The following is a 15,939-nucleotide window of genomic DNA, read 5'->3' on the forward strand; positions in this document are numbered from 1 at the left end:
CTAAATGAGGGAAACCATAACTTTTCACACCCTACGATAGAGCAGCACCGCTGTACAGCTCTTGTTGGTTCTAGAAAAAGTCCCTTTGGAGCGGACGCGCGGCAAAGCCCCTATAACGAAGTCAAGCTAGCTCAATTTGAGTGACGGTTTGTTGCCGTTTTTTTCTTCAGGTTATACGTTACTCGATATTTTGCCATAACAAGTTTGTTCAAGTCACTGTAAACGAACAAGAATTTAAAAAAAAAAAAGGAGTTCTTTTTTTATGTTGACATGCAATGTTGCCAAATTTAGAGAAATTAGCTGCATTTCTGCATTAATAACAAGACTAGAAATGGCTAAGCATATTTTCTTATATATTCGTAAAATGCATTTAGAGATAATCATTTTTATATATTTTTTTGTTTTATATGAAGTAGTTTGTTGGTAAGTAATTTGTGAATGTGTCTCTAGAATGTGTTATTTGACGTGTTTCATATTTTTTTCTTTTGCATAGAAGTGTTTTGTTGTAATTATTAATATGCTGTGTACATGTCGTAAACCTTTCATAAAATAAGTAGAAATAATTATTACCACGTGCATGCTTCACTGTCAAATTGACAGCTGTACAAAGTATGTAAGCGAAACCTTGGCAATCTCCACGCCTCGAGCTTCGCAATTTTATATCTCCAGAAAAACATTATCTATGGCGTTCGTGTATAGCCGAATGCTAATCCCAAGAACATGGCTTTAACATATATATTTTACATAAATATAAAAATATGACAAGGACCGTCATTGCACGATCTGATGTAGAAACACCCTTCTACGTTTTGACATTTCTCTTCCCCAGTCTCAGATTAGTTCAACGTGGTTAAAATTCACCAACTCGCCCGCTCCCTCACTATATTTTCTCTGTGAAAGCTAGCCATCAGCACGCACTCAGCAGTTGCGCGCACAGCTATGGCCGCCAGTGAATACTTTCTATACTCTGTTCACCCCAAGGTGACAGTATGGCGGAAGCTACGCGTTTGCCGAACCAATCAGTGGCCCCCCTTTCAGTACCTGACCGTACTCTCTGCATGCGAGTGTGGGCGGGAGCGTGAACACGTGGCGAAAGGTAAATGCACTGGTTCAACAAGGACGTAGCTTCCACTGCACTGTCAAGTTGAAGGTGAACGGAGTATAGTGGTGTCCTTGGAAACTGTGTTGCGATCCTCTCCAAATTATGTTCAACTCATTTGTATTTTATCGCGTTGTCAAATCTACGCTACGGTTTATTTTAATATACAGAGCACTGTACTTTTACACAATGACGGTATGCATGATACTAGTATATGTTTTTTAACACATAGGCTTACCTTGACCCAGTGTTACCACCATGAGGTTATAATACCACCCTACAAAATTCACATAGCCCTACTTCGTACCAATATCAAAGAAAATCAACCACAGGCCCTTAAAGGCGCACTAAATAGGTTTCCGACTTCATGTTTCAGAACTCTAGCTTGGTCTACATGCTTCACACATTCTAAAATTACACAAATTATACACATGTATGGGGTGTTTTAAATCCCCAGGTTACTCTAATATGAACAAGAAAAAGCGCGGCCTGCAAGTAGCGATTTTAAATTTTCATCAAACATGTATCTCAATGGTGCATTTTACTTTGCAAAATTTCAAGGCATAGCTCCCAATCCTGTAAAAAATTAGACCAACATCTTTGCCAGGGTGAATGGCAGACAGCAATGCAGATCACAAAGTTGATGAGGGTTGTGCTTGTCATCTACAGCAAAGTGACAAGTCATCTGTTGAGGCATACTAGATCAAGGCTGTCTAAACACACAAGCAACACAATTGTATCACACAACTCCCGATAGGTGCAGCAAGCAGACGACGCCAAAATGTGCTTTCCGACTGAGTGTGGCGTCTGCTTTCTGCACATTTCAGATGGCACCATAAGCACAACCACCACTTCCTCTTTTAGAGAGCCCACTAGCATGGTCGTCCAACATTGACCCTAACAAAAATGTATATTTTTTCTTTTTTTCACAGGAGGAAAGCTACGTTTTGGAAGTTTAGGAGGTAAAACGGACCAGTAAAATACTACATTACTGATAGAAAATTAGAGATCACCACTTCCTATACATTATACTCCTGAAGAACTTAATTGGCCAATTTCTAATCTATGTTCATGTTTCAAAATATGGTCAATCAGGGTCTATATCATGTCATAGCTTTGCTGACATGTGGTGGTTTGGGAGCGAAGTTAGATGCTGTACATAGAAAATGATCAAATGTGCTTGGTGTTGAGGTTGTTTTTGGCAAGTGAACTGTCCAATGCTACATCACTGAAGCTCACCAAACTCTAGAACAGCAGCAAGAAGAGTTCAGTCACCACTATGGGGTGGTCTGCATCAGTTTTTCCTAAATATAAATTTTCTAGAAAATTATAGACTTATAATAAACCGTAAAATACCACAGAAGCACCTGCTATTAACATTTCCTAAACTTGGCAATTCTACAAAATATAGGGCACCCAATTTGACTGGACAAGCACCCAAGTCTAGATCAATTCAATTTTCAGTGAAGGTGGGGTAGGCATCGCCCCCGGTATTTTACGGTAGGTAGTTCAAAATACAGTGACTGATGGAAGCTAGTCTTCAAAGCTATTTGATCAATCAGTTAACTGCACTAGTTATTGCTCAATCTTTGTGACAAGAAAGAATAAATAAAGCTAGATATGGTAGTGTGGGATTAAAAGGAGTTATTGCAAGCACAACCAACCAAAGAAATGGCCTCCTGTATATTGGCTCTAGTCACCAAAGTGTTCTCGATAACAATGTAAGTGAATCCAAGTGATAAACTGAGTCGAATTGTCGTCTAAAGGACTTCTTAAGCCAACACCCATGGCCCATCTGTATTGCATGCACATCTTTTTGCAGAACACTATGTTTTTTAGTCGATTTTGTCCGCTTTCGTTGGTCACAAAATGCCGTTCACAGGGCAGAGGTCCGACGGAATTCATTATAAACAGTCTCTGGAGAAAGTGCACATTTTGCCAAAATCTTGAATGCGGATGGGCCATCCTTGTTGGTGCGGACAGCCCTCGAGCTAGTGGTTATTCCAGTTTAACTAGTCAGTAATATAAGCTAGAGAAAACTGCCTCAGCTAGACAACAGTCATTGATGAATGAAGTGTCGCCTGTGTTGTTCCTTTTTATTTGCACTGTTCGCTCAAACTATAATAAACGTTGGATGTTGCCTGAACCCGTTGGTTGCTGGGATGGTACCCACAATATTTAAAAAAAAGACAACACACATTTATATTACAGTGTGATGCTTCACTCATACCTGTAGGGAAAATATTCTGATAGATAGGCAAAAAAAAAAGGGCAATGAAACTTTAGTTGACTGTTCAACATTCATTTCTATTCTCTAAGGGTATCTCGTGTACAAGTACTCGGGAGTTTACTTAAATTGTAGATGGCTGGCGTAGTAATGCTGCTTCCTTGAGCACACATGCAAGTTAAGAAGAGCTCGGACAACCAAACAAATGGGAGGAAATTTTTTTAGATTTCACTCTGCCCGATTTTTTTCATTTTTGAGTGCTACAATACTTTCTTTTCATTAAATTATTTTTTCTTATAACCAATTTAATTGATGGGGTCATGGTCATGAGGAATAAACATCTTAGCAAAACAGATGCAGAATAAATACCTTACCTTAGTAAATCACATGCCGAAAATAAAGAAAGCGGACCCAAATTAAAACAGCAGGGATTGCCAGCAACAGGGTGAAACGGCCTAGACATTTATATTTATTTGTGCCACACAAAGAAACAATGTCCACTGTACATGTCACTCAATAAATATACAAATGTCCACAATGGAGACACACAGGGAGCTGGGCCAACCCTGTCAGGGCCCGCAGTCATTCATTCTGTACACTTGTTTTCGAGGCTGCCTTCCATCCACAGTGAAGGCCAGCTCCACGTCCAGCATTCTGTGCCAGAAACAGCTCCGTTTACAAAAAGGTTTATACACTGCTTAACTCTTAGCACAGACATATTATTGGCGCTTTTTCGCATTTTACTTCGAAAAGGTATTGGCGAGCATCAAATTTTACCGCTCGGGCTGTTGTCCAGAACGACCACTTTTCACCACAACAGTAGTTTTTTAGAGCGCAGCTCTTAGGCGCACGTTTCCGGGTTGAGCGGCGTCGGCGTCGGTGTAACCGCGCTAAATTTAGCGGGAAAACTGACGTCACGTGGCCTCAACACCAATTCAATTCCCCGCCAAGTTTAGCGGGGAAATTCAGTTTCTATGCTAGATCTAGCAGACAAATTCAATTTCTGCACTAGATTTAGCAGGAAAATTGACGTCGCGTGACCTCAAAACCAATTCAAGTCCCCGCTAAATTTAGCAAGGAATTGAATGGGTGTTGAGGTCACGTGACATCAATTTTCCCGCTTAAACTAGAGGAGAAACTGAATCTGTTCATAGGTGATGTGACACCAAGTTATGTGACGTCATTTTCCCCGCTAAATTTAGCGAGGAAACTGAATTAGAGGAATTAGAGGTACAGGAGGGAATGGAGGAGGAGGAGGGACATGCCTTCCCCTCCTCCTGCTCAAGAGCTGCGCTCTAATTTCGCATTACAGAGATTTGTAAATGTCTTTCATTTTTCGTTTTATGAGAGCAATTTGATTTTCGGATAACGAAGCAAAAAAGTGACGATTGCTTGTTCTGTTAACAATCGTGCAGTACACTTCACTGCTTTCCGTGCCCATCCACCCCAATAAATTCATTTCAAACACGGCTGTAGGAAATTAGGGTGAAACTCTTTTTTTTCCCGCAGAATTCATACCTTCATAACGTACAGCATGATGTATACCTATTCGAAGTTAAAAAGCTCTTGTTTTTGATCATAAATCAAAACAGGCCATAACCAGTGAAAAGAGTGGAGGCAGCAGAAATATACTTCTTTGCATTCCATTATTTCTTAAGCAACAGAACCAGGTTGCATGCGAGTCATATAGTTTGACTCATGAGACCAAGTGGATGCTGACACAATGGAGCAGAGAGTTCGACCTAATGAAATTGGTGCCACCCGGTCCCTCAGAAACTCTCATGAAGACTACAAAGGAGAGCTCAAGATTCCTATAAGCTACGACAGTTCAGGTCTGTTCTCACTTTATGCTCGGTGTGAGCTGCTTTGCGCTACATTGTCAAGGCTACCATAGCTTCTACAGTGCTGTAATCCCACAATGCTATTAGAGTCACGTAACTTTGTCTTGCGCCTCATCGCATACACTCACACAAACAGCCTTGACAGCATTAGAGCAGAGTAGAAGAAAGGCTATACTTCATTTACCCTTAAGCTGAGACTAAAAGCTCCACCTTCAGCGTGAGCTCGCCGGCTTCCGCAGTGCTTTGGTTGCTTGTGCCTGCGCAGTTACACTTGTGCTAGCTAAGGCAGAAAGCCTGAACTGAAGGCGGAGCTTCTAGTCTCAGCTCAGGGATGGGCAAAATACATGCAAATATGTATCGAAATACAAATACAAAATACTTCGTCAAAAATGTATTTAATTACAAATCTCATTACATTTCCAAGAAAGCATTTAAATACAAGATACAAATACAACCAAATGTATTTGGTCTCCTCCAAATACTTTTCCAAATACATTCCTCAAAATTTGCATCAGCGACTGCAGGGCACCTGCAACGGCTTTCTGGGTATCTCATTCTAATTTTGCATAGAACACTAGGGAGTTAGTGTGCGAGGCTATAGTAACGTAATAAAAATATAATCACAAAAAAATGTAATCAGCTTGGACGTAATAGGTGAGAAAAGTACAGAGCTTCAAGCAGCTTTTATTTTGTCGATTACATTTTTGTATAGACCAACAAAGAACCGAGACGACCAAGACGCGCAGCACTAGCTAGAGAATTTTTTATTGTTGCAACTCGCATCAGTTACGAAAACCTGGACGACCCGCGCATTTAGAATGTTCCAGGCAAAAATATGGATGGAAATCAATCTGGAAAGCATTACAAGTTGTCACAGGCACTTATTTAGCCAGTCTGCCTGTGAGCGTCGATTTCGTCACTATTCTTGCCCTGGACTAGCACCGTAATCACAAAGTCCCTAAAGGCTTGTGCTTGATTGAGAGACACTGCATTCGGTGCAGAGCGTAGTTTTCTTACTGCTCTGGACAGTGACAATAAATTTGAGGGATGTATTTTCGCCCCCAAAATTGTATTTAATTACAATTGTATTTGAAATACACACGTTTTAGTATTTAAATACACACGTCAAATACATTACCCAATTTGTAATTAAATACGAATTCAAAATACACAAAGTATTTGAAATACGTATTTCAAATTCTTGTATTTGAAATACTGCCCATCCCTGTCTCAGCTTAAGGGTAAATGGAGAATAGCCTTGACAAAGTAGCACAGAATAGTTGATGCTGAGTACACCTGATCCTACAGATGCTACCTGTCCCTGTGAGTAGAGAGACTGGCTACGATTCACACAAAACAATCAACTTTGAAGAGAGGTGTAACATCCAAGGTATTCAAAAGCACCACAAAACCAGTGCAGCTAGGTGACATGGAAGAGGAAACAAGGTTTGATTTTAATTCTAATTTTTCTCTAGTTTCTAACTATGTAGGTTTCTTATGATGGTAAACAGTCTGTTTTCATGTTGAAAACAACTGCAGCCCAAACATCATACTAGCTATAGTAGAACCACATTGATAAGCTTTCAGTTTATGTTTTCCACCTGATAAGTTCATAAATGTCGGTCCCAATAACCTCCCAGAAAGGTATGTGTATTAATTTTCCATTTGCTGGAATGCCTTTCTACATCTAAAGATTGCCACCCAATGAGGCTGTTGAAAAAGGTCTCCTAGTCAAGCTTCACTGCTTCACACAGGCATGCAATACTCCCAGTAAACTCGGAGCAATAGCAATAGAAATTCCAAACCTTGCTATTATTGCTTTTTTTAGGCACATTGTCCATTATATTTGGACAGTAATGTGAAATCTTTCGGTGTAGGAGACATAATACAGCAATTATCGTCTGAAAACGCCGTACAACGGCGCCCCCTGGTGCCTGCTCCAAGGCACAGAAAAAAGGTTGTGTCACAATCTTTGATTAGATTTCAAATCGGCCACCCACGAGTGTAATTTCGAGTTTTTTTTAGGATGTATAGAGCCCGTAGATTGAGTTATCAGCATAAATAGACGATTTCAGAATCCACTTGAGTGCCCCTTTAACATAAACCACAAAGGATACAAGAGCAGGCAGCGAGGCTCGATCAAATGCAAAGAGCTACAGTAAAACCTCGTAATAACAAAATGGGATATAAAAAACTAATGGATATAACAAAACAATCATAATTCCCCTTGCTCGCTAATAGTGGGAAGAAATGGATAGTGGCTATAAAAAACTGATGGGTATAACGAAATAATTACGACCGCTCCTTCAACTTTGTTGTAACGAGGTTTTACTGTAACACTTGTAGCCTTTCCAGTTGCTACTAGTTAGGGCAAGACAAAGAAATTAGGGCAACAACTTATGCAGGATGAATCTGGTTAGCTCAATGGGCTAGGAAATTTTGCTTACTCTTAGAGGTTAAAATTATATCCTGACATTTATAAATCAACCTTGATTTAAAAAAAAAAAAAAATTAGGCAAAACAAAAATAATCTTTACCTACATTAAGTCTGTGGTAGTTCTCCACAGCCACGAAACTCTAGGTAAAATAAATTATGCGAGTTCCTTCTTGTTTCATCTATATCTCCACCAAGAGCATTGCTGGTTGTTACATTTTCACGACTCATGGACCTTCTTACCACGGTCCCCTGAAAAATGTATCAGTGGGATTCCACTGTAGAAGTAAATACTAATTCTCTTTAATGCTACGCAACCCTAACGTTCCCACCTGTGATGCTCTGCACTAGGATTGATGGTGATGGTTCCCCTGATTTCCGAATCTTGCTTCACATCCACGGGGTTGATGTATAGCACTGTCTGTTGCCAGTGCGTCTCACTGAAAAACAACACAATGCACAATTATGGCACGTTAATCTAAAAATAAACTGTGTCAATCGAAACAAACATGAAAGACAACCCATCAAAGCAAAGAATGTGAAGAAACATGAACCAGAAACCAACTTCTAGCAATATGATCTCAAACATGATGCAATGAGGACACGAATTCCATCGTTCAGCTAAAAGTAGTGCCTTCACTGACTGAGCCCAAGTCCCAGCCGAGCACCGATGCAATGGTGGCGTCCAACCCAAACCACGCACTGCACTGCCCTTCGGAATGCAGCGTGGAAGGTCCAGCACTACGGCCTTGTTAAAGCCCACTTGCACAGCAGTGCTTGACTATGCCATGTTCGCTGTGTTCCCAATCTTAGTAGATCTGAGTTACTTCTGCTGGTCACATAATGCAATAACGCAAAAAGACCCGGCTGGATGCAGGCAGGTTTTCAAATGCCAAGGTACAAACCCTTTAACCTGGAGCGAGATTGAGAACAACTTGAAACATGACACAACTTCGAGTCACCGGTATTTCCGTGCATCACGAGCTGCGTGCCAAGCTACAATACCGTAAAGCGACTCCTCAAGTTGGTTGCCAAGGTTCATGCAAAGTATGGATGTCCCGGCGACTCGACGTCCTAACTTGAAATAAGCCCTCACAATGCGGTCAAATGTAATGGTAATGTGTGAATGTGCTTTATCGAAAAGATGTGGAGTGGGCTAGCTCCCACATATGGCGAGAGAGTGTGCAGGAGGCGAGAGGGAAGAGAAGAAGCACGGGCTTCAGAGGGAACGGGGAGTCGCAGAACGACGGGGCAAAAGCTCAAGTGTGCAACTGCAAGAGATGCAAATATGCTCATCTCTCGCTGGATTGCCAGCTTTGGCAGGGCTTTTTTTTAGAGATGCTATGCACGCCGACGTTTGCACCGTCGACAGATAAAATATGTACAAAGTTACTTTGTGTAACACTGCTGCAAAGCAACACAGAATACTTTCTGCGTTACCACTGCTTGTAGCCCGATTGTGCTGCATATGGCATCAATTGACCAATTATGCTGTGTATGTGCCATAAACACCAACCACAAAAAGAGAGAGTGCCAGCAACACTCCCATTCTGCAAGCAGAACATGGGGGAATGTTTCCCTTGCCTCTCTTATACACATCCGTAGACACCCCCCCCCTACCTCTTCAAGAACAGAAGACGCCTTGTGCTGGACTTGACTCTACGTTTTTCCTTCTTTCTAATAAACCCAGTTTAACTGCAAACTCGCCTCCCCACCGTCACTTTTAAAAACCCATCACATTCTTTATACATTCATGACACTGCATCTGGAAAAGCGCTGACGATTTAATATATGCGTAGACAGAACGGGCACAAAGGAACACGACACCCCAACACAGTAGAAAAGAAGATGTCAAACTTACGAATCATAGGGAGATGTAGAAAGGATGACGTCCCTCGGGAACTCCACGGAAAACCAGATGACGAAGGCGTGGACTCGGCCGTGACCGTAACAGCAGCACATGAAGTTTTCCTGGAGAAAACAAAGCGAACAACAAAAAAATGCTTAGAACAAGCACTTAAAATAACTGTGCCATTAGACACTAGAACAATAAAACAAAGGCTCGCAGCTGCAAGAGAAAGAAACACTTATAGTCTGCAGATGAAAAATCAAAATGGCCAGCTGTTACTGTGTGTATCCCTTTCTTTTTCTGTCAGTCTTGGGCTGATTGCTCTCCTTTGTCAGCAGGTTAATTGGTTCAGCAAGCACACAAAAAATAGAATATCCTACAGCAGCAGATACTCCTAATATCAAAATTAATTTTAAAAAAAAATTAGTTTTTTTATTTAGTTAAATATTCACACCAGCATTACAAGCTCAATAGAGCTTTACACTAATAATTCATTTACTTATACTAAATGGTGCCCCTCTGCAGCAAATTCAGTTCTTTCATAACAAGACACTGAACTTCTTGAAAAAAAAGTTTTTTAAGTGCCTGGATAGGGCACATATTGTAAAATACCGTGGCAGTGCCCACTTTGTACAAATGTCCACTATTAACATTTCCCAAACTTGAGAATTCTGAAAATTATGTGTCAGGCGCCCACCCCCTCCAAAACACCGGCATTAGCCAAAGATATTCACCCCGTTGCGGCGGCCACAAGACCGCCAGCGGCAATGACAGGGACCTCACGGGAAAATAAATGTGCTTTCTCTGATTTCGTTCACCCTGCCTTCAAAGCTTCGGCTTTGAAGCCAGGGATGGCGGCCAATAGCTCCAAAGCTATTGGCCGCCATCTTGGTTTTTACTGACTTGACTGGACAAGCGCCCATGTCTAGATTAACCCAGTTTTCAGTGAAAGGTGCGGTGGGCACTTCCCCGGTATTTTATGGTACGCCGTAAAATAGACTTTGCCCACAAGTAACTTTTTTACCACAATATTGACATAGCGAGCCTCATTTCAGCGATTCTGAAACTCGCTTCTAACCTCTATATCAGGGTTGACATCATAAAAGAGAAGCATGTTCTGGAATCACTCCTAACTCAAGACAAGTCTCACAATGTAGATAATTAAGAGTTTTTCTTTTTTTTCTTTTTTTTTTTGGGGGGGGGGGGGTGATTTGATACATACACGACCTATCCAGGCACTGTAAAAAGAATGCTTTCAGGAGTTCAATTGAGTGCTTATAGGAGAGATTCCAAAACACGCTTCTATTTCAGGATTGATGTCCGAAGTAGAGGTGGTGGTCCGAAGCGGTAGACTATTTTTTTCAAAGAAACATGGACAATAAATTTACATTAAAACAACTTCACTACATTTGTACTCCACCGCTCATGGTAGCAAGATACAGTGGACCTTGCTATCATTGCTGCTGTCTGAAACGACGGCAAAAACTCCTTGTTTACGTGCAAATCTTGTCAACCGTACAGTGTGGTTCAAATACGGGAGTCTCCCGGGTAATGCAGGAGACTTGGCAGCTTTGCGACATGGAATTCTGACACAGTTAGCTGTGTTAATGAACTTGCTGCTTAGTTCAATCCTTTCGTTTTGGGTTATTACGGAAGTGATTCACTCACCTTGATGCACTGCAGGTCTTCAGATTTGACAGTGTAGAGGTCCAACTCCAGAAAGCAGGTCCCCCTTGAGATCACATTCTCCATGTCCACAGTCTTTACGGTGATGTGCTCTGCGATACATTGAGTCAGGATCAGGTCCAGAGTAATGTTTAAATAACTGACAAGTAAACTAATGGTACCACTGAAAAACTGCACTGACCTCTCTAGACATTCTTTTCTTATGCGTGATCTATGAAAGATGTTCTGGCAAGTATGCACGCATTCGTGCACCAAAACATTCACAGATTATATGTTCAGCGCATGCATAAGGCAAACTATGAATAAACAAATGCCTGCAAGGAATACGGTACTCACTGTACATCTCTGCCCTCGCAAACTCGGTCACGCAGGACATGTCCACATGAAAGTTGTCCTTCACCATCTTCCAAAATTCAATCCTACAAAAAAAAAAAAAAAAAAAAAAAAAAAAAAAAAAAAAAAAAGATGGGGCAGATTGGTGAACACAGCAGTCCCTAGCATTGATTGATAGACATTATGAAGCAAGTGAGAGTGAAAAGACAGTCGAGCGGATCATCCCCACAGCGAAGCAATTGCCAGCCATGGCCGGTACTGCACTGCAGCCAACATTATCATAGGTGAGGGATGGGACAAGTCAGAAGACAAGTGTGGATAAGGTCACACTCCTCTTAGTTCTAGAAAATCTGGAACCCCAGTAATGAAACCACCTGGAGCAAAGGGCGTACCTCTCGAGACCTTCGTCAGGATCAGTCAAGGGAGCGATGAACATGCGGGCTTTTTCGGGGAGCAAGACTCCATCCTGCACGAGAAGAGGAATGAACTATGCATGAAGGAAAGTGATAGAACAATTAGGCAAAGATGGCAGATATAAGAAGAGGATAAAAAGAATGCAAGCTCTTACTTTAAACCTACTTTAAGTGTCCTCTTTTTCTCTTTTTTCTTCATTGAATGTTTCTATCTTATATACTGAAAGTATATAGCTGGAGTCACAAAAGCACCGCACACCTTTGTCAGCCACTTGTCTCTTGCAAATATCACGGACTGCAGCATGGATTCGTACAAAAGCATGTAACCCTGAAACAAAGAAAAAATATAACGAGCTTTCACGGTGCAAAATTGTTTGACATCTAAAGACGTCCAGCACCAAGAGAGATGTCTAGCTTACCATCCACTCACTGACTATGACGTCCACTTTCTCGGGGAGGGTGGCGTCCTGGCAAAGAATAAAAAACAATGCTTAAAGGGCAACTCCGGTCAATTCCAAGTAATTTGGGTTCACGTTTGATTATATATCCCGGTTCTACATTATTTCTTTTCAAGAAAGTGTAATATTTTTCACGCAGTCTTCATTTAAAGTTTACAAGAAACCGAAACCATGCCCGCGGCAAACAACATTGCTTCTGTGTCATCACGTACCAGGCAGCCGGGCGCAGCTTGGCGCAAGGGCAAAAGTGACGATGCTTGCACTACTGTGGCAGCAGCTTGTGTTTTAGCGCAGAAGAAGGCAAGTTTTTCCAAGGGCTTGTTTGGGAAACATTAGTAGGAAGTGAAGTTCAGTAAACTACACGTAAATATGCCGCGATGGGTTTGTAGAAGTATACTGTGCTCAATGTCACAAAGTGGCTCTCTCGCACGTGACGGATGCTGCCGCAATGAAACATGCTCGTGTGGGAGCACACCAGAACACACAAGCAAATGCACATCCCGAAAATCACATGGCCAACAATGAGCGCATTGCTAGCACTGCCTGTAGACTTTGATTGAAAAAGTACAAAACAAGCAAACAAATCTCCCAGGGTTGTGAGCATGACGTAGTTAACGGACGATAGGCTGCGCCAACACAGTGGTATTGACTGCGGTGTTGGCTCTGCCGTGCTTCGTCCATTAGAAATAGCAGATTTTGGTAACTTCGAGGACCTCAATGTTAACTTGTCTATTTCATCAACTTTTAGGTGGAATTAGATTAAATTATTAGGCATATGGTCTTTTTAGTTTATACTGAAGAGAATAGCATTGTTTTCTTAATATTTAAAAGAATAAGAGTTGGCCTTTATAGATGAGATTTCCTTTGTGCCTCTTTCACTTGCTACGCTCTGACAGACATATCAGCAGATGAACTCGTTTTAGAGTCACACAAAATAAGGCAGTATCTGCCTCTTCGTCAGGGAACTTCTAAAATAGTAGGCAAATGAATTGCACGCATGAAGTTACCTCCGCTCTGCTTTGTATGACTGTGACCTGGTCGTCAACCTTGTTTGACGAAACCACTTTTCTTGCTACTTCGGCTATGTCGCTGGCCTCAACTGCATAAACTGAAAGCAAATGAAACAATACTCTATATGAAGAGCTCCTTATTTTGGCACACAACAGAAAGCACCAATGAACAACTGCCAAATGCGACCCAGAGATATACCAGTGACTGGGAGAAAGGAAACTCAATTTACTATGCCATTTGCATTCTTAAAGCTGGTTGCCCCAACAGGCACTACTTTAAACGATCACAGATTTCCTCGCTGAGTTACAGTCAGTTTGGGTTGCCGCGAATCTTTGGCATGTACTGTGATGGAAATATTGTTTCCATAGGTATGGGCCTATTTTTTGTTACCTGCGCCTACGATATTCAGGTGAGAACAAGGAAAACTATGATTAGACAAACGCCGACTAGGGCTGACCAGGGTTGCCAGGTTGGGCTATAAATAGCCAAATTGGGCTAGTTTTATTTGCAGCTTGTGGCAAAAAGTGGTAGTTGGCTATTTGGCTAGTAGTGGGCTATTTCTGACCCGTGCTGGGCACTCCAGAATGCCTCAAAGCACTTGAGTTTAAGGCCCGTTCACACTCTTGCGACCGATTTTGACTGAGAGAGACCAGACCGGTTTTTAAGCCTCTTGCGACTTCTTAGGACCAGCTCCGCTGCCGCGCATCCGGTCCTAAGAAGTCGCAAAAGGCTTAAAAACCGGTCTGGTCTCTCTCGGTCGTACTCAGTCGCAAGAGTGTGAACGGCGCTTTATAGGTTTGAATGTGGTATTTTTATAGTAAGTTACGTAAACATTTGGCGCTTCAGTTTCTTAACTCTGAAAAGTATGCGACAGCAAGCAGATTTGTCTGCTCTTTGCTCACCATTCTTTACCCCCGAATCTTGTCCAAATGCAAGCGCGTGCAGTTATTCCTCCATGCCAACCAGGGACGGCGCCATTCCTTGCGGCCCAAACAGTACCACCTGTTCTGCACATTCTTTAGGTTGTCTGTTGATTGGCGTGCACATATACTTTGTGTTTACATCTGTATAGTTTTCCCGTGACGTTGTTCTGGTCACCATGCCCCAACACTAAGCATCCCATTAATACAGTGGAAGGTATGTTGCTTAGGTTACCATTGTCCAACGCTGCAGTAGAACGCGTGTTCAGCCAGGTCACCCTCACAAAGACAGCGAAACAGGATGTCGATAGAAACGCTGAAGAACATTTTGTCTGTTAAATTCAAACTGTGGGGCAAAGAGCAGTGCTGCAAGGACTATGTTCCTTCAGATGTTTTTCTGACACTTTTTAATACTGCAGTGATGTACCCGTACTCTGCCGTTGGTTCTGCAAGCTAGTGGTGTGTATATTTCTATTTGATGTATAAAAATGCATTACGTGTCTTTTGTTCCTAAAATAAACGTTCCGAATGGTCAGTTTCTTTTTTGGCTACATTTCTGGATCGACATTTGGCTATTTTTGGGCTAAAATCTCGTAGAAATTTGGCGGGTCAGAGTGCAAACACCTGGCAACCCTGGGGCTGACGCAAAAACGAACGGATTTATACTGAAAATTTTGGTAAAAAGACATTTGCTGACAAATGATTAAGTGTGTCCTTACCTTTCCGAGCACCAGCTTGTGCACAAAACATGCTAAGAATGCCTGGAATCGAATAGGTCGGGGGGGTTGTAAATCAACGGGCTCGCGTTCACGTCTCGAAATTGAAACCCGGTAGCGAGGCAAAATGAGCAAACGCACCTGTGCCGGCACCGAGATCAAGAACAGCTTTTTGATAGATGCTGCTGTAGTTGTTGAGAATTCCCTTGCGGTAGGTGAAAGTTCGCGCCACATCGCCAATCATCTCTCTGTGGATGTCCAGACCCGAGTAGCACCTGCCGAACGGCAAACAGGTTTACGGTTAAACACTTGAATCGAACGGCGAAGGCTGCCGAGGGAACTTACTTAAAATATTCATTGTCGTGCTTTGTTCGTAGCTTGAGATTCTCGTCGCTGAAAGTTTTTAGGAAAGAATGATTGGCTCGAGGACGACTAGCGGGGAAAATAAGCGTTGCGCGGTGAAGTTGGAGTCACCTGATCTCTTCGGTGGAGTGTTTTCTTTTGAGGGTCGAGTTAGAAGCGTTGATCACGGAGTTTGTCGAGTTGTTGACAGCGTCCTCCATGTTTTTGGCTTCGGAAGACCTTGGCGCCGCGCGGTGCGGAGCTGGTGCGGGGAGAACCTGAGTAGCGAAGCAATTTACCTCGCGCGAAGGTCAGAGAAGCGCCCCGGTCGGGCGATCGTTGATTAAAACCGAATACAAACTTATAAACTCGGCAGAAAAAACAAGAAGCCGCGTGAAAACTGGTAATAAGGCGACGCACTCACCGGCTTCAAGTTTCGAGCGACTTTTGGCGGTGGTCGCATAAGCTGAGCCACTAACTGAGCCACAAAATTTATCAATAAAAACAGTTTTATAAATTAATTATATACAATTTTTAGACGTAAATAAAATATTCAAATAAAAACTAACACAGAATAAATTTAGTTTCAAAGATATATATTTAGTTTTGG

General features: G+C 42.0%; 1 protein-coding gene across 1 annotated transcript; it reads right to left on the reverse strand.

Annotated features, from left to right (window-relative positions):
* Window positions 1-3,772: 3,772 nt before the first annotated feature.
* LOC8024200 (protein arginine N-methyltransferase 6) lies at window positions 3,773-15,774 on the reverse strand. Its single transcript, XM_040213100.2, has 14 exons — window positions 15,754-15,774; window positions 15,462-15,607; window positions 15,333-15,380; window positions 15,129-15,262; window positions 14,991-15,032; window positions 13,348-13,448; window positions 12,302-12,349; window positions 12,142-12,210; window positions 11,862-11,935; window positions 11,473-11,555; window positions 11,119-11,228; window positions 9,463-9,572; window positions 7,934-8,041; window positions 3,773-3,980 (listed from the first exon to the last, which is right to left on the reverse strand). Exons 2-14 carry the CDS (start codon window positions 15,548-15,550, stop codon window positions 3,896-3,898), a joined length of 1,101 nt encoding a protein of 366 aa, XP_040069034.1. The 5' UTR covers window positions 15,551-15,607; window positions 15,754-15,774; the 3' UTR covers window positions 3,773-3,895.
* Between the last annotated feature and the right edge of the window lie 165 nt (window positions 15,775-15,939).

This window comes from Ixodes scapularis, unplaced genomic scaffold (genome assembly GCF_016920785.2).
Source record: "Ixodes scapularis isolate PalLabHiFi unplaced genomic scaffold, ASM1692078v2 PGA_scaffold2__306_contigs__length_199485367, whole genome shotgun sequence".
Classification (NCBI taxonomy): Eukaryota; Metazoa; Arthropoda; class Arachnida; order Ixodida; family Ixodidae; genus Ixodes; species Ixodes scapularis.